The 22,649-nt window shown below is 41.3% G+C and overlaps 1 protein-coding gene across 1 annotated transcript in view; it reads right to left on the reverse strand.

Moving 5' to 3' along the window:
- Positions 1 to 22,649, reverse strand: part of RNF150 (ring finger protein 150) — a 125,610-nt gene that overhangs the window by 12,663 nt on the left and 90,298 nt on the right. Inside the window, exon 6 of the mRNA XM_074867366.1 lies at positions 20,616 to 20,826. Within this exon, the coding sequence (XP_074723467.1) occupies positions 20,616 to 20,826 (211 nt within the window). The remainder of the gene's footprint in view (positions 1 to 20,615; positions 20,827 to 22,649) is intronic.

The following is a 22,649-nucleotide window of genomic DNA, read 5'->3' on the forward strand; positions in this document are numbered from 1 at the left end:
TAGCTATAAAGCTGAGTATTTAGCATAAGAAACAAGTCTTGTTTTGTGCAGATCTTCTGTTCTTGATGGTAGATGCCAATCTTTGAGGAGAAATGAATAATTATTGATTTCTTCATCTAATGAAATGCCATGAAATATTTATCAGTTATTATCTCATCCTTAGCTGGCAGAAATTGTACCACAGACAACAGGACTCTGTCTAAAACCTCATTTTGACAATAAATATACAGCAAAACTTGGACTTTATTTCACTAGTCATGTCACATTCTCACTACTGTGAAATATACCTTATTTCAGAACTCTTCATTTTCTGAAGATAAAACTAAGCCAAAACATGAAATCCCTGGTGACAGGTATGCTCTCAGATGTAGAGAAGTATCTAAAATTTATGTGTTAGCATGAACCTTATTCCAGTCTGGGAATTCTACCGAACAAATGCTGTCCCCAGTCAGATGTGTCTAGAAGCATTTTGCTCCAGAAGAAACCAGAAACGTGACCATCTCCTGGAGCTTTGGGGACCTGAGAAGAAAATACATCCAGGGTCTTTAGAGGCATTGATATGGGACCTTTATCAGAACAGATTCTGTTCAGCGTGAAGCTACAGTGGACTGCCAACACAAGCAGCGTTATTCAGTTTTTGTTTCCAGTATCAGGACAACCAGAACACTATTCATCACATTTGATTTATGACAGGGAGAGAGAGACATTTCTAGAGCCCTCTATTTTTCTTTGTCTGCCCAAGAATGCACTTTACCATTACAGAGTTTATTGCTCCCTCCTATTGCAGCCTTGCCACAGCATCACTTTGCTGCTTATAGTCTAAGAGGAGTACCTCAAATGGCAAGTCCTTCCACAACAGTACCAACCAAATTTATTTTATTGCTAAGACCCTCTTCTTTAAAAACACTACTGATTCTTAAAATTATTCTCAGTTTGATCATCCAATGCTTCTTATTGGACCGTTCTATATGTAAGTCTCAAATTCCTTCCACATCATCTTGATAATCGTAACGCTTTAGAACAGGCCGTAACTGCACTAACAAAACAACTGAAATAAAACACATGGAAAAAAATGCCTATAAAATCTCTAATGCAAAAGAAGCAGTGGGAATATGTTTGAGGAGAAAGGGTTATAAAAAACCTGTTATTAACACAGTCCTTTCATACACAGAGGCTAATAAAATGGATGAAGTCCAGCTGGCTACAGTTGAGAACAAAGTACTGGGGAAATACTTTATTGCTGTTCCTAGCATCAGAGAGTCACTTATCTGAGCAGCAAGGGGAAAAAGTACTTGAGCATGGTAACTGCTTTTGGAAGAAAAGTTTAGACTCTTTTCCATAAATAATAAACCAGACCTCTGTGAATGTACTAACGGCAACAGGGCTACATCCAGGGGATAAAGCAGGTGACAAAAGACATTGCAAAGAATACCCAAACATGAGCACACCAGGAAGAACCAAATGCCATGACCTGGCAACATTCATTTCAAAAATGTGTTTAACAGCTAAGCAGTTGAGACACTTGGTAGATGGGCCTGTATATGACATAAAACACTGGAGTCCCTCACAAAGCAAACTTTCTTCCCTTAGTCTTTCTCTAGGATATACGTTTTGGGAGAAAATATGGCATCTCTTAAAAGAAAACAGCCAAAGACATAGTTCCCTGTCTTCAAACATCCTGCATTATGAAGGGGTAACATCATCATCATCATTCTAGACATGAGCTACTGAGATGGAGAGTCACGACTCTTCAAGGCATTCACTGATTCTGGGTGCTCAGTTAAGCCACCATAAACATGATTGTTCAGTTACAGCATTAACCTGCACATTGTATGCCCCAAGCATATCTTCAACTGACTTCAGCTACAGCTGTAAGTACTCAGCACTTCTGGAAATCATATCCCAGTATCTCAAGTCAAGGATCAAAAAACGAAAGGGAAATTATTAGTAATACAATCGGTTTTCTGAAACGTAAATTTGGAAAAAGTTGTACTTAAGCAATAAACTTTAATACCAGTTACCCAAGAAGACATTTTGTGTTTTGGCAAGACCAATAAGCTCATTTTCATAAACAGCGTAGAAAGTATCAGCACCCAAATGCTCTCTCCAAAAGAAGAGGGAAAAAAATCTGTCCAAATAAGGACATATGATATAAACCACATGGAGCAGATAGCAAACACATTTGCAGAAAGCTGAGCAAAAGGGGAAGAACACATACCAGATGTTATTGCATGGAGACAGTTGGACCTGACTGGCTAGAAAAGCAAAAGCATTTTTTTCATTTTATATATCTATATCTACCTTTAATGAGCATATACTAGCTCCTTGGGATTTTGTCCATGAATCAGAACACAAATCCTTTAAAATTCACAGCATGTATTAACATTATTTTAGAAGTCAACACTTCAGAGATCTGTCTTCTCTCTATGAGAGGCTGGCTGATGTTTTGGGAACTCCTGATCAGCTGTCTTATTGGGGAGCTGCCAACCCTCTCTGGGATACAATGAACGTGCCTCTGTCAAGTACAACACAAGAAAAGCTAGTATTTTTGCTTTCAGTATACTTTCCTCTTTCTCCTTACTCTTACGGGTCATGCTCATCACATTTGTGCTCTGAGACCAGCAGGGAAAATCCTTCTGTGGCCTAGATACTGCATATCATTTTCTCTTCCCATGGCTAGTCTTTCCTCTTTCCTATTGGAAACTCAAGTCAAAATGATCAGAAAGATTACCTGAACAGTCAATGGAGTCATCACACTAAGGTCTCTTTGCACTGACTTCTATGCTCTCATATCAACTAATCCCCATCTCCAAGGTCCTTCACAGTTTATCTGCACATCTGGTCTTATTCACTACAAAGTATTCTCTTCCATCTTTGACTGACCCCATTCTTCAGTCCCACACTCTCTCCATGTTTGATTGCCAGACAAGAACCACGCTACTTCCCTCTCAACAGGGCATCCAGCCTCTTAAACCTTTCCAAAACTGCTTTTCCTTCCTCCCTGCAAGCCTTCCCACTGTCTGGAAGGGGAGAGCGACAGTGGGATGCTGCTGCATGCCCTCCTTACCATTCATCTCTGGCCATCCTCAGTGCCCACTGGGCCAGATGCACCTCTGCTCAGGACAGCACGTTCTTCTGATGCCTACACTAAGCTTCAGGAATAAATCTGAATGCATTTCATTCCTGTTAGAAATGATTATTATTTAGAACGTGGAAAATTATTCATGTATTTGATTGAAAATCAGAAAATGAGATCTCTCATAAAAAGGGAAAAGATTAAAAAATAATGAAGCCTGGGGCTGTAACTACATGACAGTTTTCATTCTCAACTACCTTTGCTATCTTTGATAATATATTAAATAGTCAAAGATCTTTAATTCTGAAAGAATTTAGCTACTTTTGGTAAAATCTTGCCATTTTCTACACCACTCTAAGAATCTTAAGAAGCATTAAGTTTTCCATTTCATGTTAAGTAAAAAATCTAATTCAACTCTTCACCAAATTCACTGACAAAAAAGCCTCTTAGGCCCAAACTGAACTAAAATCACTATTATTGTGCAGTCCCAAGCATTGCTACAGACACTTCATGTGCAGGTATTATTCTCTGATCATTTCTATTATTCTTCCATTTAATTTTTCTGTATGCAGACCACGTTTCTGAATTAGCTGAAGTATAGTTCCATGTACCAGCAGCATGACAGAGCCAAGAAGTGGAAGTCCAGCTCCCCTGCCCTAGCTCACCCTCCTGCCACCCATCCTGAATCAGCTCTGCTATTCCTTTGATTGGCCAGGGAGTTGACTTAATTTAAAAAAAATGTCTGCAAACTACCTTGGAAACATTTTTTGCTAGGCTAGCAGCTGAAGAGGCTGGCTCAGTCACAAGGCGAGTACCGCAGCCAACTTCAGGGAAGAAGCATGCAGAAAGGGAGAAAGGGAAGGGAAAGGACCCCCCCTTGCATTCAACATCTGCAAGCTGTCCCTGTGGTACCATGATGTTTTATGTCTAAAACATCAGGTGTGGCATGGGGACTACTTTTTTAAAATTTTGGGTTTCTTAGCAGCTGCTTAATGACCAAAGCTCCTTGGTGTTACTGCAAAACAAACAGCATTAAGTGATAAAGTTAAAAACAATCATGTTTTGTCATGTTAATGGTGTGTAAGGGATATTGCAAGGATTCTTCCAGTAGCCAAGGTGAGAGGTGTGGAGAGACATACACCCTTCGAGCAGCAAGCAAACATCTTTAATCACACTGCCAGCCATTTAAAAATCTGAAGGTATAGCAGGTATGTGACAAAAGCAGAGTTAAATACTGTATGTAATAGCATGTGTTATACGCTACATGGCCTATTGGCAGGCTGTCATAACAAAGAGACTTTTACGTCCAAGAAGTATAATCACACAATTTAATCATGTGCATCTCAGTTTCCATGGGCTATACCGGTGACTGCTATTGTGAGTGAACTTTCTTATTTATATTTTAAAAATCTATGTCAGCAGTGTGCTCTGCTTCCTGCAAGCCTGAAAGGAGAAGGAAATTACAGCCTGACTCAGACACATAATGCGCTGGATTGAACACGCGAGAGTGTAATAGTAAGAAGAACAGAACTGAAGTTTCTAATGAACATAAGAAACAGCCTTTCACAGGGTGATTTAGAGATGTACTGGCCAACACCACACAAATCCCTTAGAACAGTCACACTGGAGAGGTATTGCAAGACTCCCAAGCATGATGCAATATTAAACCAGAAGACTCTGCCTTTGTCTTATTTTAGCGCATGGTTTCCAAAACCCTTTGCTCTGGTCTGGTCATGCTAAAGAGCTGTGACTTCTTCTTGGGGGACTCCATGGCAGAAGCAGCTTCACAAAGTCACCTGAGATAGCTCCTTCCACAGGTCCTGCTGACCCCACCTGCACAGCAGCTCTGCTTTGCCCTGCGGCTTTGCACCCTGCTCCTGGTTGGGAGGAAGGAGAAAAGGGATGCTCAACCCACAGGCACCCTTTCTTCCCACTGCGGCCACCAATGAGCCTGTCCCAGAGCACCAGTGGCCGAGGCTCAGCAGGGTCTGCTGGCACACAGCAGGGCCTGAGGGAAATTGCAACCCATTGCCATGATCTCTGCCCAACAGCTTCAGCACAGGCGGATCCTGCAAGGCACCCCGGACCGTGGCTCTCCTGGGAAGTGGGAATGACACCTCTGGCGCTCTGGGGAATGCAAGAAATGGCATTTGGTGCTTGGAAGAGCAACCCACCGCAGGCACACAACGAGACTAGGACATGAAAGTGGACCTGCAGAGCAAGGCCTGTCTAGGCTGCTGTAAAACATCTCAGATTACTGCAGGTTTTCTTGAAGTATGTTAGAAGCTTCTCATTCCTACTTCGGCTCATGTACAAGGTGGCTACTAGCCAGTGAAAATCTGCACAGGGGCAATTAATTCTGAGAACTTGATGTGAAATGTAGGCTGCTGTAACAAGCAGAAAAAAACCCCATTTCCGCCTAATCACTGTGAACTGCTTCCTCAATTACAAGTATGCACACAGCTGTAACAGAAAACAACAGCTTGATTTAAAGACAACTGCTGTTAATTTTTGAATGAGGAGGCTGGAAAAGCTCATGTTAGTCTGGCTGGGTTTGTCTGTCATGGCAGCGTGTGCATGATTTTCAAATCTCTCTTTAAATACCTTCTACTGCATAAGCTCTCAAAAAACCTAGGTCACTAGCAAAGCACAGTATTGGGGAATCATGTATTGAACTTTCAAGAGCAGTTACAATGAATATCCTTGTGCAAAGATGTCACAAAAATGCCTGTGCATATATTACAGGATTTAATAAGAAAACACACAAGGAGGTGGTTGAAAAGCTCAACAGTGGTGGAATTACTTGAATAAAATGCATGTGTAGCTTCTCTCCCTCTCTCTCAAACATGGTCCTGCCTTCCTTTCCAATGCTCCTAACACTGGGCTCCACCTGAGATCTCCGGGATGTTTCCAGGCTAAAGGGGCAAGTCATCAGCCCCAAACTTCCTGGGCTTTTGAATTTTCTGGAAAACCTTAGAAACCCCCTCCTCACCATGCATGTTGGTGATAGCAATGCTTGGATGAAATTTAATTCCATTAGAAATGTCCATGAGAAAAATTTCACCCAGGCATGTCTTCTCATTAGATATGAAAAAAACGCACACAGTAATGAAGCCAAAAGAGAAAAATCCCACAGCAGTGGTGGAAGAACCTGTGTATGGGATATGTCATTTTTACTGCTGTCACTAGCAAAATACAACTTTTAACAGTGTAACTTTTCCCTTAAGGGGAAAACAGTCTTCCTTTTTTTCAGTGTAAGGAAACAACATGCCTGAGAACGGGCCTGGCTCTGTTGCAGCAACAGCTCCAAGGCCTGAAGCAGGGCACAGCTGTGGGACCACCGTGCCTGCCAAACCTGGGCAGGTTAGTAGGGCATTCAGTGGCCATCCACCCACACAGCTTCAGCATCCTCCACACTACTCAAAAGCTGCCCACAAGCCACAAGACATGCGCAGAGACCATAACATTGTGTGTCACATTTCTTTTTTGCCCTTCTGCAGTGAAATCAGTGTCTTGTCTCCCACCAGCCACAAGTGGACTTGCACGATTTACCCATTTCTAGTGTCGTATCACATGCTTATGCTCCTACAGGGATGTCAGGTACGTGCCCCCAAAAGACTGGGAGACATTTGACCAAAGTACACTGCTTAGGTTAAAGATCAATTGTCACAAGTCCATAAAAACAGAGAATTCATGACAGAAACAGCACAACAACCCAGGGAAAATATGTTCTTGAACTTTATAGGACTGTCTAACCTGGTCTGAATTGGACAGCTGAGTTAAAAATTTTGCCATAGGCCATGGCTTATCTACTTAGTTCTAAAGAAAAAGACTGATTTAAGTGCATTTGGTTGTAGAAAAATCTCTTGTAACAAAAAAAAAAAAAAGCTAGCAGGATCATGGAGCCTCAACTATACAGTCTCAGTGACTCTCTAAGAAATCCCATTTAAAACCAAAGCACATGCTTTCCAGTCTCACAAACCCCACCAGGTACCGGAAGATGTAGTCATTCTTGATGGTGTGGCATCAGCAACAGTGTAATATTCTGAAGACAGGTCTGATGCACGTATTGGAACAAAGAACCTGAACAGATGACTACAGCCACACCCTATAGCTATACTACTTCTGCTATACTAAGGTGGGCACGTAGGTAAACAGACTTTTTCCTCAGCACATGGAGGGGATGGTTCAATTGGTTAGCTAGGCATTTTTTATGCCTGGCTAAATGGCTAAAAACATTTAAGAATTAACAGAATGATCAATTAAATAAAATAAGAATCCAGTTTTCCATACAGAAGAAAATTTCAGTCATTTATATGTGCATTAGCAATGAAGAAAAATAATGTGACAAGCTGAAGTGTCACCCCTTAATTTCATTAGAATTGCAGGAGTTTTTTAAAATAAATTCTAGATGCTTTCAAAGTAACATATTCTGCTAATTTGAATCTTGTTCCTACTGGCTTCTTACAACATTCATACCCTTTTCTTTTGAGGCCCCTAGGATAATTTAAAAATTCTGCAAGGAAGCTTTCTCTAATATCCAGTTTCGCAGAATCTTTATATAAGGAAATTTCACCCTAATTGAAAACAGTGTACACTTCATTCCTAGTGCCCTGTATTCAGATGCACTCTTGGTAGGTACTTGTGTCTGATCCTCCCTCATACACACACAGAAAGGACAGCCCTGACCTTCACTGAGCACTGGCAAACACTTAAGACAAGTCACTACCAACTGCTGGAGCTACCATAAATGTCTCCTTTAAAATAAGTAACCTTAAATGCTTCACTGTTTTCAGATTTTTCATTCTCTGGAGTCTAAGTGATGATGTTGTTTTAAAACAATAGCAAGAAAGGGCGGATAGTGCAGAAACCACGCTTCAAAATAGCTTCAGTAGAACAATTTCTTTAATACATGGAGTATTTCTCTTTACTTAAAGAGGAAGCCTTAGGAGACTTGCACTGGAAGGGATGTCCTGGGTAGTTGAGTCTACTCTCCACTATTGTAGTGGCTGCATGATATAATCCCTTTCAGATTCGCTAGCAATTAGCATCATTCACCGTACAAGCTCCCCAGCTACTTAGTTCATCCCTTTGCCAGTGCAGAACCACAGCCGGATGTCAGTTAAAAGCTATAATACCTGGTTTTCAAAAGAACCCTTCATGCAACACCAACCCACAGAGATTCAAATTTTTTTTACATCCTATGATGACAGATGAGTTCAGCTGCTAACATTCCTTTCTCTTAAACCTCACAAGCCTATCAAACCTTGCAACATGTTTTACATTCTAGTGTAATTATGCAGTTTTTGAACAGGAATTATTCCAGCTCTGATCTTCCCTGCAGCCTACTCAATAGTTTCACTATCAGTAACATTTTCTACTTATGGTTGTGTCTGGTTCTCTGATTGAGAAGTGAATCTGACCATGGCCACAAACAGAAATCTCCCTATCAAAATGTGAACTTCTGTACGTAAGATGTCCTGAAATGAGAGCTTCCCACTGTCTGGATGGTCTGTGTACCAGGAAGGTCCTTGTGTGCCTCTCAGCAGTTGTAAGGAGAATGTGCCCTGTGCCAGGCTGCGGGTTGGCATTTCGCACAGGGTGCAAAATGACTCAAACCGCTGCTGACATTTATGGATTGGCAGGTGGGATATGACATTGTCAGCACTGGTATAATCTATGAATCTTGTATAACTGTGACTGAGTACTAGTAGGAAGAGTAAAGTAGATCTATGCAGCCAGAGACAGTCCAGTTTCCAGCAGGAACACTTCCCAGGACTTCCTGCAAACTTAAGCAAAATACCTGATTTAATCTGTCCATGCATAGTTGTTTTTACGAGAAATGTGGCTCTTTTCATTAGTTTAGAAATTGGAAAAAACCCAACAACCAAACAGAGACTGTATCAAAACCTTTTCTTTTTGGAAAAGTAAAACCTCTCCAACGTCCTTTGGATCTCCTTTAGGTTGCTTTCACAGTTAAAGAATTCAACAATATTTTTTATGTAACAAAAAGCAATCTATAGGAATAAAAATAAGCACATTTAAAACTCATCACAAGCACTTGAAATGAGGACTAAAATATCACTAGGAGGTACACAGAACCACTGTCTATTTGGAACAGAAATGTCCAAAATGTTACTGTTTCTTGCAGCAGGGCTCGTGCACCAGATAAAATTATGAAAAGCTAGGCTGTGTATATTAATGCACATTCACAGAGAAACACGGTTTAGAAAAGCATTCATAAAGAAAAAGGTCAACAGTTTATCTCTTGTTATGTTCATTTAAGAAACTTTAAACCACTTGATGACAATCTCCTTTTAATTGGAACACTTCTTTGACAATGCTGCAATAGCTCAACATTTCTGGCTTTTTCCCATTAAAAAATAAACCTTTGATCTGCCAGGCCAGGCCTGCTACATTCAAATCTTGTCTGAAAATACATTTACAAAAATGTCTTATGTGAAGAAGAAAAAAACCTGAAGCCAAACTAAAAAAGCATTTTGAGTTAAAGATTTTACATTAATCTAATGTGAGTCTCCCTCTGATCCCATCTCCTTCCTTTCTGTCTCCTTTTCTGCCCAAAATTAACCTTTATGAAAAAGAACATAGCACAGTTTTACTTGACCCGACTTCTTGACCTGAGATGTGAAACCAATAGTTTTTTCTCACCAGCCTAAAGCAGGAGTGCAAGCATGCTCCCTCCTCATTTTTTGCTTTCCTTGCTCGTGTTTTACACAAGTAACATCACAAAAAAGTGAGCTTCTGTTTACCTGCTTACAAAATGCTGGATGTGACAATTAAAACCCAGAGAGGGGCAACCCAGACAATAAGCAGCAAGGCTAACACTAAAGAGGGAACTCAATCTCACCTCTAAAGGCCACTAACGGTGCCTAAAGGGCACCTCAGTCCTAGCACCCAGGATAACTTCTCACTGGCCAAATGCCCTTGAAGGCCTCGGTCGGGCTGGTATGAAATCCTGCAGGAACATCAATAGAAACTGGTCTCAGGCCATAGAAACCTAGGGCCATTTAGCATTTCCTTTCAAATAAGCTTGCAGTCACAATCTAGCTCCAACTGAACAACTTCTGGCATCAGAAAAATCCCTTCCAAGCCACTGCTTTTATCAGGGACTCTTGCTGAAATGCTCACAAGAACGTCCAAGACCAGGACATCTGTTTTCAGAGTTTCTCAGACCAGTGGAGGGGAAACATCTATTTAAGTTTCAACAAATTGCAGCTGGAATTTTACTAGAAAATACATTCATTAGGTCACTTGTACACCACCACTATCATCAAGACCTCCCTAACACTCTACAATGAAACTCAAATTGAAACAGAGTAATTTTAAAACACAGTTTCTCTGCATTAAAATGTTTTGTCTCTGCTTCCATCTTTTCAGTGAATATACACTCTTGTTCCACCTTCTTTTGAGTTCTGAGCTTTCACACTCTTCAGAGAGGCAGAAGAAAGAGATATTACCCTATGCACCAATACGTACCTGGAAAACTAAAACTAACAAAAGCTCTCTGAAAATCAACCATATAACTTTAGAACCTGTAAATGCTTTTGCACTGGCTCATTATTATTTCCCTTGGGAACACTACTGTAAAGTAAAATCAAAATTTTGTGACAGTAAATTTGGTTTTAACCCCTCCTGCCTTTCATTTTCCATTCAAGTTCTTCACTTTCAACTCTTCTCATCGAAAAGTGGTAGTTTCCAGAAGGTTCCTGGGCATTTCCAGAAGAATATTTAGACCTCAGGAGTTTTTAGAAAAAATTAAAGATTAAAATATTGTTACATTATTCATCTAGTCTGGAAAGAGGGCTTTTAGAAGCTGAATATAAACTTACAGTAAATTTTTAGTTTTTACAAGGGAATTGGACTTGCATGTGTCATTCATAATCAGGCAAAACTGAAGAATTAATTTTAAAAAAAGACACAGAAGGAATGAATTACTGCAAACAAATGTAATTGTTTCCACCCTTGGAATATGCAGCCATCACAGTAGTCTAACAAGGCGCTTTTGAGGGTGAACAACTGAAAATATAATCTATCATAGCTTTTCTTCAAAACTGATTCATTTGAAGTGTATCTTCAGGCTGCAGGTTACTCAGCAGCTGGGAGCACATGTCACATCTCCCAGAGCAGCTGGCAGAGGGTCATTTTTCTAAAATCTCCTACTCTAAGACTATTTTGGTCTTACAGACTGATAGCTTTTCATGCACAGAAAGACAATTTTCTGGTGCCATTACCTTTTCAAAAAGCAATTATAAAGAAATAATAAAGTTTAGCAACACCTCAGTTGAATTCAATATCCCGTGGACATGGAGGCAAAATCTGAAGCATGGTATGTCATACGTACCTGACATATCACATTTGGTGGCTGTCTCCTAAAGTGCTAGCAGCTGAAAACACTGCATTATTTAACTATCTGCATAGGGAACTGGGAGATTTTAAACATCCTTTATGTGATTTTTTTTTTTTCCCCCACTGAGATGCTGTGACTTAATAAAGCTATTTTAGCTAAGTGCTTTTCATATCCTGACTTCACCAGTGGTATCTTTGTTCTATACATTTTCTATGCATTTTTATTGTAGGAGTACAGTTTTTCATTGTTTTACAACACTATGCTACCTAGACAGTGGCAAATAGAGCAGGAGTTCACCACAGAGATCTCCAGGTAAGTTGTTTTTCATAACAATATGTGTATTAACACAGGGTTTAATTATTGCCACAACAGAGCAGATGTTCTTGCCTACCGAGTGCCTCAGATAAGTTAACATGAGTTAAAATGAAAAGAACAATCAAAGGTATTGGCACTTGCAAAAGACAGTCACAACAAAAGGCCAAGTTGGGTGGATATTCCATCTCCTGAGTGCTCTGAAACCCCAGATATTCATTAATGCAGTTCCGATGCTACTGTGCACTGTGCTGCGTACAGCCTGAGCACATTCGTCAGGATATCAGCCTTGTCACTGGAGTGGCAAAGATGGCATCTAGCTGGACTAAATATAACCATGTGGGTCCTATTTTCAGCATCCCTAAATGTGAGGGCTTACCCACCTCTCCTGTCCCCCACAGACTCTGAGGCAGGAGAAAATCCTCTCCTAACACTCATGTCAGTAGTTGGATATTTTGTCTTGGATGTCGGGCTTGACCTGTTACCTACTTTTCTTCTTACCATTCATGTTTTCCATAAACACTCATAAGCCAGTTTCTCCATCTGGCCTATCAGTTTCAGGCATTATCTTTGCTTAAAATTGCCCACATCCAGAACAATAAAGATATAAGTCCAATTACTAAAGATTTAGTGAGAACTCTCTCTTCTAGCTCAAGTGACCTGGTTACTGTGGTAACCCAAAAGGATCCCTGAAGCACCCTAATTTCTGCTGGAGTTGGAGGTAAGTAACAAAAGAAAGAGCTGTTTCAAAAAAACAGTAGGACTTGACTGGTATTTTATGAGCAAATACCAAGTTTTTTTTCTGTCCAGGCTGCACGTGGAAATCTGAGCTGTTGTCCCTACAAGAATGTGGAGAAAACTTAAGCAGAGCGGTTTTGGATGCTTCTTGCAGGCCAAACATCTCCTGCAAGACTATTTTACCTATCATACAAAAAACATCACCCAGGTACATGCACACACACCTCTTCCCCTTAATCTGCTTCTAAATGCTCTATATGTTCTAAATGTTCTAAAACTCTCATGCTTTTTCAGAAATCAAAACTGCTGGTTACAACACACGAAGTACAGGTGTAAGCACACACATAATCCTTCAAGTGCCTGTGAGAAACCAGATGGCTTCACGTGCGAATGATTCTCTTGCATGTTCACAGACTCAAAGCCTAGATGAATAAGGAGAAGGTGGTATATACTAATGACTGGAAACAGCACATCAGTAGAGCTTTTGCCTGGCTTACTTCTTTCATTTGAGTTACCTTCAAAGTGCTCACGACACTGTGGGAGTGCTCAGGCATTATGAAGCACTGCGGCCAGAACAAAATACACGCAAGCAGAAATGACACTATTCTGTATGAATGCCTCCTGTATCTCAGCCTCATGTTTTTACTCTTCCATAGGCACAGCTGCCTTTTCACTCTCTTTCTTTTCCCACTAAATATATTAGATTTGTTTGCTTGCTATAATCTGCACTTACCTGTGTATTTTTCAGAAGTGGGTCCATCTGTTACTATCTGTGTATATAATGACTGGTACAGCAGAGCCTGACCCTGGTAGGGGTCTCTGGGGTCTGACAAGCATTACTTTTGCATCGCTTATCTGTCTGAAATAATGGCAGCAACCAGCAGCACTGACCCTGGAATCCTGCCTTTCCTCTGCCTGCCTGGCTAGAGAGCTGTTGCTTAGTCTCACTACTTAATTCTTACTTTCAAGTGCTGATCCAAGCTGGATCCTTGTGTCTCCCATTTGTCTTTGTTCCCAAATTGGTCAGAAAAAGATTCAGAATCACAGTAGCACACTGTATCTTCAGCAGCACTTCCTGGCGATTTCAGTGAAGGCTTTTGTGTAAAAACTGATGAGAATAAAAACTCCACAGACATTAGAGATGTGAGAATGAGTCCTAAATAATCAAGCAGATTGTATGCAAGATGATGAATATCTCTTGCAAGGCAAGGCTTTCATTCTCAAGTATAAATCAAAGAGATCAGCTAGTATTAAGTCACCTGGTCTCTCTGCAGTTCAGATTTGTATTTTACTCTACATTATTTGTCCATTTTGCTTTAAATCTTGTTCAACATTTTATCTAGCTGTCTGCTTAAGACAGTAAAGTATAAAGAAAGATATAAGCTACTGATTCCAAGCCCTCAGATCCCCTCTTCCCCTGCACGCATGCAGTGCACGTTCAGAGCAATTGGGAATGATACATCTAAGGACACGCTTGTGTGCCATCACGGTTTTTACAGTGGCACTTTTCCCGGGTTTCATCGTCATAGATAATAAATCCCTTATGTCTCTCATATTCACTAACCATTAATAAAATGCCTGTTTACTCAGATATGAGCATTCAAATGAGATCTGAAACTTCATGCTTACTTTGCCTATTTGTTTATCCTGATTTCTGGGCAAAACAGACAGCTGTGTAGGGTCTAGTTGTGCTTGAGATAGTGTGCTTGCTTTTGGCAATAGTGTTGTGAAAGCTGGCTTATATGTCCCTCTCTTCTCTTGTGCTCCACATTTCTTTTCTCCTGTTGTACTGGCACAACTAATTCTGGATCAGGGAACTGATCCAAATGAGAAAAAAACAACAGAGAGAAATTGGTTAGCTTCTGGATTGGGCTCACAAGGTAGCTGCACAAGAGCAGGGCAACACGGAGGCAGGAACAAGTAATCTGGGACAGAGAGAGGCAAGCTGGTAACCACCACCACATTTACATGTAGAGACAGACTTATAAATGGAGCTTCCACTACTGAAGGAGAACATTTTCTTCTAAATGTCTCCCTAGAGTCAATTATTAAGCAAGTTTCTTAAGCTCTGCAGTCATTCTGGCACCCTAGGTTAGGCCAGACTACTGTGTGTACCTACCATGCCCCCCCCTCTGGGCCCTATAGAGGCAGCTCAGGGTATCTGCAGGGAAGAAGGGAGATTTGGGAACTGATGGTTTCATCCTTGCTCTGTACACAATGTCAATGTACACAGCAGACGTGAAACAGAAAACAACAACAACAAAAAAATTAGACTTGAAATTTGCTCCCTGTTTCACAGCATTTTTGTACATCCCTTTTTGCAATCTGTTGTACAGAAACACTTCGTCTGTACTTCACATCTTAACATATGGAAAGGAAGAGGAGTTTTATAATGGGAAAACTTGACTGTCTGTTCACAGAGCCCGGGTAGGTGCATGTAATAACCCAGAGCACATTTTTAGCGCCAGTTAGGTTTCACTTGGTGACTCTCAAACCACTGTTGGCCTCTCAAACCACCAATGCTATGTTGGCACTGGTGTGAGTCTCAAAATGAATCCAGGACCTCAGCTCACTGGAATTTTCAGTCCATGATAACTATTTAGTGCAACATCCGCACAGGGTTTTAATAGAGCCACCAGGACTTATGTCATACTTCAGGCACATGGGACCCAATCTGCTCCATCTTTAACTAGGTCCCATTAGTATTCTGTCTCCAGGACAGTGTTAGGTGCTAACGCAAGTGTTAATAACTTTCTGTATTAACTACCGTCTAGGGAGCTTTTCCACCTTTTCCTCCCCCTTCACATTCTGCCTAAAAAAAACCCCTTATTAATAACAAGGAGAAACAGTCAAGTGGTTGCAAGACAACGGTGGATCAGATTCTTATCATGCACTTTTATCCACTTCCAAAGGCTGATTATTCTTCACAAAGACATTTCAGACATACACAGATCAAAATAATTACTTGAGAAGTAATATTAACAGCGTTAATGAAGAGCTATCAAAGAGACTTGAAAGTGTCCTAAGAGTCATCATGAGCTATACGTTAGGAGGGTTTTATGGAAAGAACAAAATGAGAGAAAGAAAAGGAACTGCTGGTATTCTCTAGACTGCCCACACTGCTGTACAGCCCACCAAACTCAGTGGACTTTGCAGGTGATATGACACCTTGGGGGAGAGTTTGTGGTCTTTTATACTAAAACTCCTGCCCATGTTTGCGGTAGAATAATTTATGGATCTTCCTCCAACTACAGAGACAGTGCTGGTGGGATTTCTGAGCCCTTATGCAGTGTGACGAGATATCCCGCTGAAAAGAATATAAAAGCTTGTCTAAATTGAAAACCTAGAGGTATTTACCAACAGAGAGCAAAGACTCAGGCAGTGCACATTATCTACTGCAGAAATTAGCAAGTGCCACATGAGTTGAGGAAGATGAATGACCATGAATGCTATAAAGATGAAATAAATTAATAACTACTTTTTCCCTTGCAAGTGTCACCATGCAACCTTTAAAATATCTAAATGCTACTTTCCCAGCGAGCTACCTTTTTTAACCATATCATTCAATCCCATCTGAGCCTGACCCAAAGAATATTGCAGTGTCCTCTTCAAATCCCAAATCCACCTTCTACTCCTCCAAAGCTGGTATAGCTCAGAGCTTCTTCAAGTTCAGATCGTAGCCAAGTCCAGCTCACACTCACATCCCCTGCAGAGCAGGAAATTCCACCTGCACCGAAATTTCCAAAGATGTTAGCATTTTGCATAACTCACTACTAAAAATCAGGCAACACAGATTGCTATGATGTATTATCATGGAAAAAGATCCTTATCTTCTTTCATATCCTCTGGAGAGCTGAAAAGTAATAGGGTGAAAGCAGGAAACTCAGCTGAGCTGAACTTTTATGTATTTCACACAATTTTTTCACCCTCCCCCCCCCTTTTTTTTTTCCCCAAACTCCAGTTTTTCAATTTTTCCATCCATCCATTTTCAGAAACTGGTTACAGAAATATCACATTAGAAGATACTCTCCCAGGATCCTGCACATAATCCCACCACAGAGAGCAGTCAGTCACTAAGACTAAATACTAAATACTGAACAGACTTTGGGCTGTAGACATGCCCAAGGGACTCGGTGAAGGCTTGGATCTTGGTAGAAGCCAGCTGAGAGAAACTGCTGGTCCATTTTTAAGTGCTCAGTGCTACTACACAGGAGATGCTTGATTTAGCAAGGAACCCTAGGGAGAGGCCCCCAGATGAAGTCCCATCCAGATGTTCATAGTACACTACGTCGCCCAGGGTCCCAAGGAGGACATTATCTATTCAGGAGCATGGGGAGAAAAAGGGAGGGAGAGAAGAGGAAATGTCTGCTGAGCACACACAGAGAAATAAAAAGAAAAGCACTGGCTGAGTTCCAGAAATTAAAATCTGGCCCCACTGAAGTAGGTGGGAGCTTTGCCACCAGATTTCAATGGAGACAGAATTTCACCCAATGTGAACAGTACTCTGGAAATATCCTCCCTCCAGACACACTGTGGGAGCTCTTCTGGCTCTGCATACTCACTGGAAAAACAGAAAGGGAAATTAAACCCAAAACAAGACAACAATACCAGAATGATTAATCTACAAACAAAAAGAATGCAACAACAATTAAGCAAAAGGTATTGCAGAAGTGGGTGGAAAGAAGGCGGCAAATCCTTCACCTCCTGGACCACTGAACTTTGCCAGGAATAGGCAGGGATACAAGGACTCGTGGTGCTGGGTTGAGGGTGCCACGTCAAGACTGTACTGGAGGCAGTCTGCACAGATTCAGTAACAAGAGAAAGAAAAACTTCTAGCACAGATTCAGCTTTGGAGTATGCTCCCGTCACTAATGCTATATAAAGAGGCCAGAACCTAGCAACTTCAGCAAAGATTCCCTAGGAGCAATCAGCGTCATCACTTACAAATTCCCAGGCAGGCTAGTTCACAGAAAGGGCGCGCTCAGCAAGCTCTGCAGTTGTGTAACTATGAGGATTCTGGAAATGAGAAACACAATGCCTCAATACAATAAACAGACACAATGCCTATAAAGCTCCATCTATATGACAGCTATGACCCAGTTATTTAGCCTATAGTTGCCCTCTGATTTAGTTAACATTTGGTTTCATACCACAACTATACAGTGGTTCTGGATGTTCCCCTTTCACTGGCTTAAGAGTTCAGGCTGCCTAAGATGCTAAGTTCTATCTTTCAGAGTGCCTGAACACCCCAAATCCACATGAGACAGTTGAAGGGACAAATTCCCATCACTGCTGGAACTCAGCCTCTAATTCCCAACCAAAGACCTCTTCTTTGCTGCAACTCTGCTGCAAAAACGGGCCAAACAGCTTGGTTTCTGGGAACTACTGCAAATTGCATCACTTCAGATGTGGTGATGACAGCATGTAAACTTGTACACCTACCACTGACTAATACTCAATTATTGCATTTGACTTTGAGATGAAAAATCCAGATGAAGATTCACGTCTACATATCAATGATGGTGAGTGTCAACAGGTAACCAAGCATTAAACCAGAGTTCCCTGAGTGACTGTGTGTGACAGGCACAGAGTAGGCAGCCACGCACCAGGGTTTGGAAACTCCCAAAGTCCTTTCAGCTTCTCTCAGGACTCATCTTTCCTCCCCAAACAACTGAAAAGCTCTGTTTTTAGCAGTGGGTCCCTGGCCACTTCTGTGATGGTATGAGGCTCACAACCTTCACAGAGCTCACACCATCTGCCGGTTTCTCCTCCTTGCTCTCTTCTCCCTCTCTCTCTCTCAAATAAGGAGGGAGAAACCCTTTCTACAGTCCTTCCCCAGACCACATGGTCAGTCTCTTCAGGTGATGGAGATCTCCTGAAGCTCCATGGTTTGCTGCCTCGTGACCTGTGTGCCTGGACAGACTACTGGTGAGAGGTCTTTGTCCATGGGCTCTGCGGTCAGCCCTCAGGATTGCCCACTGCTCGTTGCATATGCCCAATGTTATTCAAGGTAAGGGGAAAAACAGAGGGCACCAAGGCAAAATAAAGAATCTCTGCAGACCCTGCAGTACTCTGCTGGCTCAGAGCAAGTTTTCCACCCAGTTACTTAGCTGGCAACTTGGAAAATGAAGAACAAATGTGCTTGGACTGACACCGAACCTTCTGCAGACTCTGGAAACAAAACTGGAGGGGAAGAGAGTGGCTGGAGAGTTTCAGAGCTCTTGTGCTTCCTGGCTGCCTGAACACCATTGTTACCCCTGATGACAAACCACAAGAACTGTTTCTCAGCATGCCAAGATCCTGGGATGAAAAGCATGGACTACCCCTAGTGCTGGGCTCTGTACCAGGCTGACGGCTCTTCTCACCATATGCCATGCAGCTGTGGGTGTAAAAGGCACACCACGGCCCTCCTTCCCAACTTCAACAGCAGACCTTGTGAAGAATGGTGGGACAAGGATAATTATCTGCCAGAGGAGCCACTTGCTTCAGAAGTGTTCAGAGGGTACAGCCGAGACCAGCGTTGAGCCCAGTCTTTAGTTATATTGTGGTACCATGAAGTAAAATCTTTCCTTTGTGGTTTAAATCAGCCTCGAATGCATTTGAAAACAATTACTGGAAGGAACAAAATAACATCTTGTTCTGAACAGCTCTCACCAGCACTCAAGGAGGCTTGAGAAAGTTGTATGCCACCAGCAGACAGGCTGGCCACAGATGACAGCTGGGCCTATAACCTTGCTGCTCACATCCCTTGCTGGATCCAGGGCTTAGACCGTAAAAGGACCAAACCTGAAACCAGTACCTAATTCACAAAGGGAGAACTTAAAAATCCACTTCTGGGTCACTTGTGGCTAAGGTTGCAAGTTCAGAGTTTGCAGAAGTTACTTTCACTGCCATGACACTGGCTGCAACATGAAGGAAAAAGTGATTATCAAGTCTCTCTACAGAGTAAGAAGACTAATGTAAAACCATTTCAGCCTAGTCCCCTCATCTCTCCCCTACCTTTTACACATCATATTATTACTTGCCTTCTTTTTCATGCCCAGACCCATAGTAGTACCTAGAAATGGTTGAAAATGTAAAATGTTTTCCAGGACCTACACTGAGTCCATACACAAACCTGTATTTTATCACATTCTTCTACCTCACTTCAAGTATAACTGATAATTTTCTACAATAGTCTTGTCAATACTAATACACCAACTGGTATCAAACACATAGGTATTTTCTACTTATCTGCTATTTACCTAAAAACGAGAATTTTAGACTAGTACAATCCTCACTCAAAACAGCTGACAACATTCTTTTTAAACTGTCAGAAGTTTATTTTCAACGAAGAACATCATTTTAGGAACAAAGAGACATGCAGACATTTTGAGAGTTACTGGTTCAAATGGTGCCCCTTAAGTGAAAACTAAACACATTGAAAACATCCAAAATTCTCCTTTTTTGTACAAATTGGCAGCATTATTTCATTAGGCTCAGGTTTTCAAGTACAGCAACTCTGACCATCAGCCCTTCTGAAATGAGGAGTTCAAGTATGAATACATAACCAGACAAGCTTCAGCTGATGTAAGAAGATAAAGGAAAGGCAAAACTAGAATTCAACATTCTTTTTTTTCTTCACTGAAGGCAGTGAAAGTGACTGCTGTGTTCACTATTTATTTTAAGATATGCAGGTAAGAATAACTTCCACACAGCAACATGTAGCCCAGCAAGGAAAGACAGGCCAAAGGACATGCACCAACCTGCTTCACAAAGAAGCCCAGTGATACAGAGCAGGTTATCATGGATCGCTTACTGTAAACAACATCTGAAGATGACCATAAGTTTGTATTGTTTTGTGTTGACTGAAATAGCTTGTTTTGTCCATGCAGGGGACTCCAATTAGAGTTTGCTATTCAACACACCGATTTGCACACAGGCTGGAAGTGTTTGCAGTACAGCAGGATGACATGGTATTTAAATTTACTTACCCTGTAGATTTTTGCTGAGCTTAAAGTAAGGTCATTGCTCCAGTGAAAAAGCCCTCAAAGGCCATTTCTCCCGCACTGGAGATCGGTTTGTGATTCAGGTTTCTAAACATTTATTTCAGTGCAAAATCTGCCAGAAAGAGGAACTTACTGCTTGTTGTGAAGTTACCTTCCCCAACCTGGGGAAAGGAGTCTACATCTTGGATGACTTGTAGTACCCCCACAGTCCGCACCGGGGGATCCAGGGCTACGGAGCTCTCGTTCACTGTTATATCGCTGGCTCCTGTTATCTGGTTGGTTGGTGGTCCTCCTATGGATGCTTCCAAGTCCGGAGGTATATCATCCATGCAATCTGCATTTGGCTACAGGGAAGAAAAAGAGGAAAACTCAGCATTTACCTGATAAAAAGATTTAATTTACCTGTTCCCACTTCCTTAGGTTTTTTCACTTTCTTTCAGTACTGAAAATGGCAACATAGGTAAACACACACTGTTTGCTTTCATGTACTTAAAACTTCTTAATACAATCTGTTGCAAGAGAGACCCAAAGTATGCATTGGAAATATTCAATATTAAACTATGTCACCTACAATTTCTAAATATTCTTATTTATACTTTCTAAAGAGTTTGGGAGAGTGCACATTAAAGAAGTAACTGACTTATTGATACGATCTGTTCAACATAGGCAGTTTGCTGAGTCAGATTATAAATGTAAACAGAGACAGTAGCCAAAGGGGAATGATTATCTTTTCCCTAAATATACATTTTATAGAGCCGATATCAGAGCTTTCAGGAATAGGAATTCAAGGGAACTGCCTGTGGGCGCATCTATGTGTGGGGTGCAAAAATAGAAGCTAAAGCTGTTTATAAGACAGCTTTTTAACATCAAAAGATCTTTTCCTTAGCCAAGGCTACATACAAAATAAAATTATGAGAAAAGAAACAAGCAATAATGGGTATTTGAAGAGTATTATTTGATCCATAGTCTTTCTTACTTCCTGATTCAGAGAGATCAAGGATGGAGCCCAGTTCTGGGGAATTTAGACACTTCTCTCTTGCAGTTACATAGTGAATGCACCAACACTTCCAGAATGAGCCAAGCTCTTCAAGTCGTGTCCACCTTTTCCATTGACCTTCTAGGGCAGCTATGAGAAGGGGTTGTGGTGCCCACCTTTTGCACAGTGTCCTAAGCATTGCTCATGAAGAGCCCTGAGAGTTCAAGTGGGCACTAAGCAGCAAAGAGGATCATTTGTTTAGAGACACTGTATCTAAGACTAGTTTCTACCATTGATTTCTCTGGGCCTGTTATAAGCCTGATGCTCCCATTCATACAGCAGTGACTTCTGTGGAGCTCCATATAAACACCGGTGACAAACATATGAGTCAAAAAAGCTCTTTTTCCTCTAAGAGGAAATAGATTCTTGCAGCATTTGCCCATAGAGCCAGGCCTATTTCTCCCCAAGGCATAGACAAAAGTTGTCCGCATAACTATTTCAAGAACTGGGTTTTGAAGTTTTAACATATCGTAACAAAACCAAGGCTAATTCAGAAATGAGGATGCTGTGTGTCAGGGTGCAAAGCTTCCAAAATGACAGAAGGACATTCCAAGGTTGAGCTGCAATTACACAGATACCTTGTTAAGTAAGGAAACATAAAGGTAAGTTGTTCCCATTTATCTTTATTGTGCAGGAGTCAGACAGCTAATCTGGATCAGTCACTTAGGTTTCCTCTAATGGCTTGAGACAATTTCGCTGTGTTATTCATCCCACCCTAAGATAAGTGGTATGAACCGCCCCCTCTCCTTCCCACTGCTCAGCACTAAGCAGAGATGGGGCTCAAGCTGCTAGAATGGAAATCCAGTGTCTGGATGGCTAAAGTCCTCTGCTCCATGGATCTGATTTTTACTATGTTTAGTTGTCTCCTTTGCTAAGGCATTTTTGAAAATCTCACTACCTGCCTATCTCTAACAGCAGGCACCTAGAAACCAAACAAAATATGATACAGCAAAGACTTAAACAGAGGCTTAGCTCTAAGCACAAGAGTAATCCCTTTGAACTCAGGCATAGAAGGTTACCATATGCTTACACTTTTTGCAGAACCAGGAACTAAGCATGTTTTCTCTTTACCCCCACATTCCCGCTCTGATTGTTGCCACCTCATAAATATTTTTTCACAAATGTTCCTAA

This window comes from Strix uralensis, chromosome 4 (genome assembly GCF_047716275.1).
Source record: "Strix uralensis isolate ZFMK-TIS-50842 chromosome 4, bStrUra1, whole genome shotgun sequence".
NCBI lineage: Eukaryota > Metazoa > Chordata > Aves > Strigiformes > Strigidae > Strix > Strix uralensis.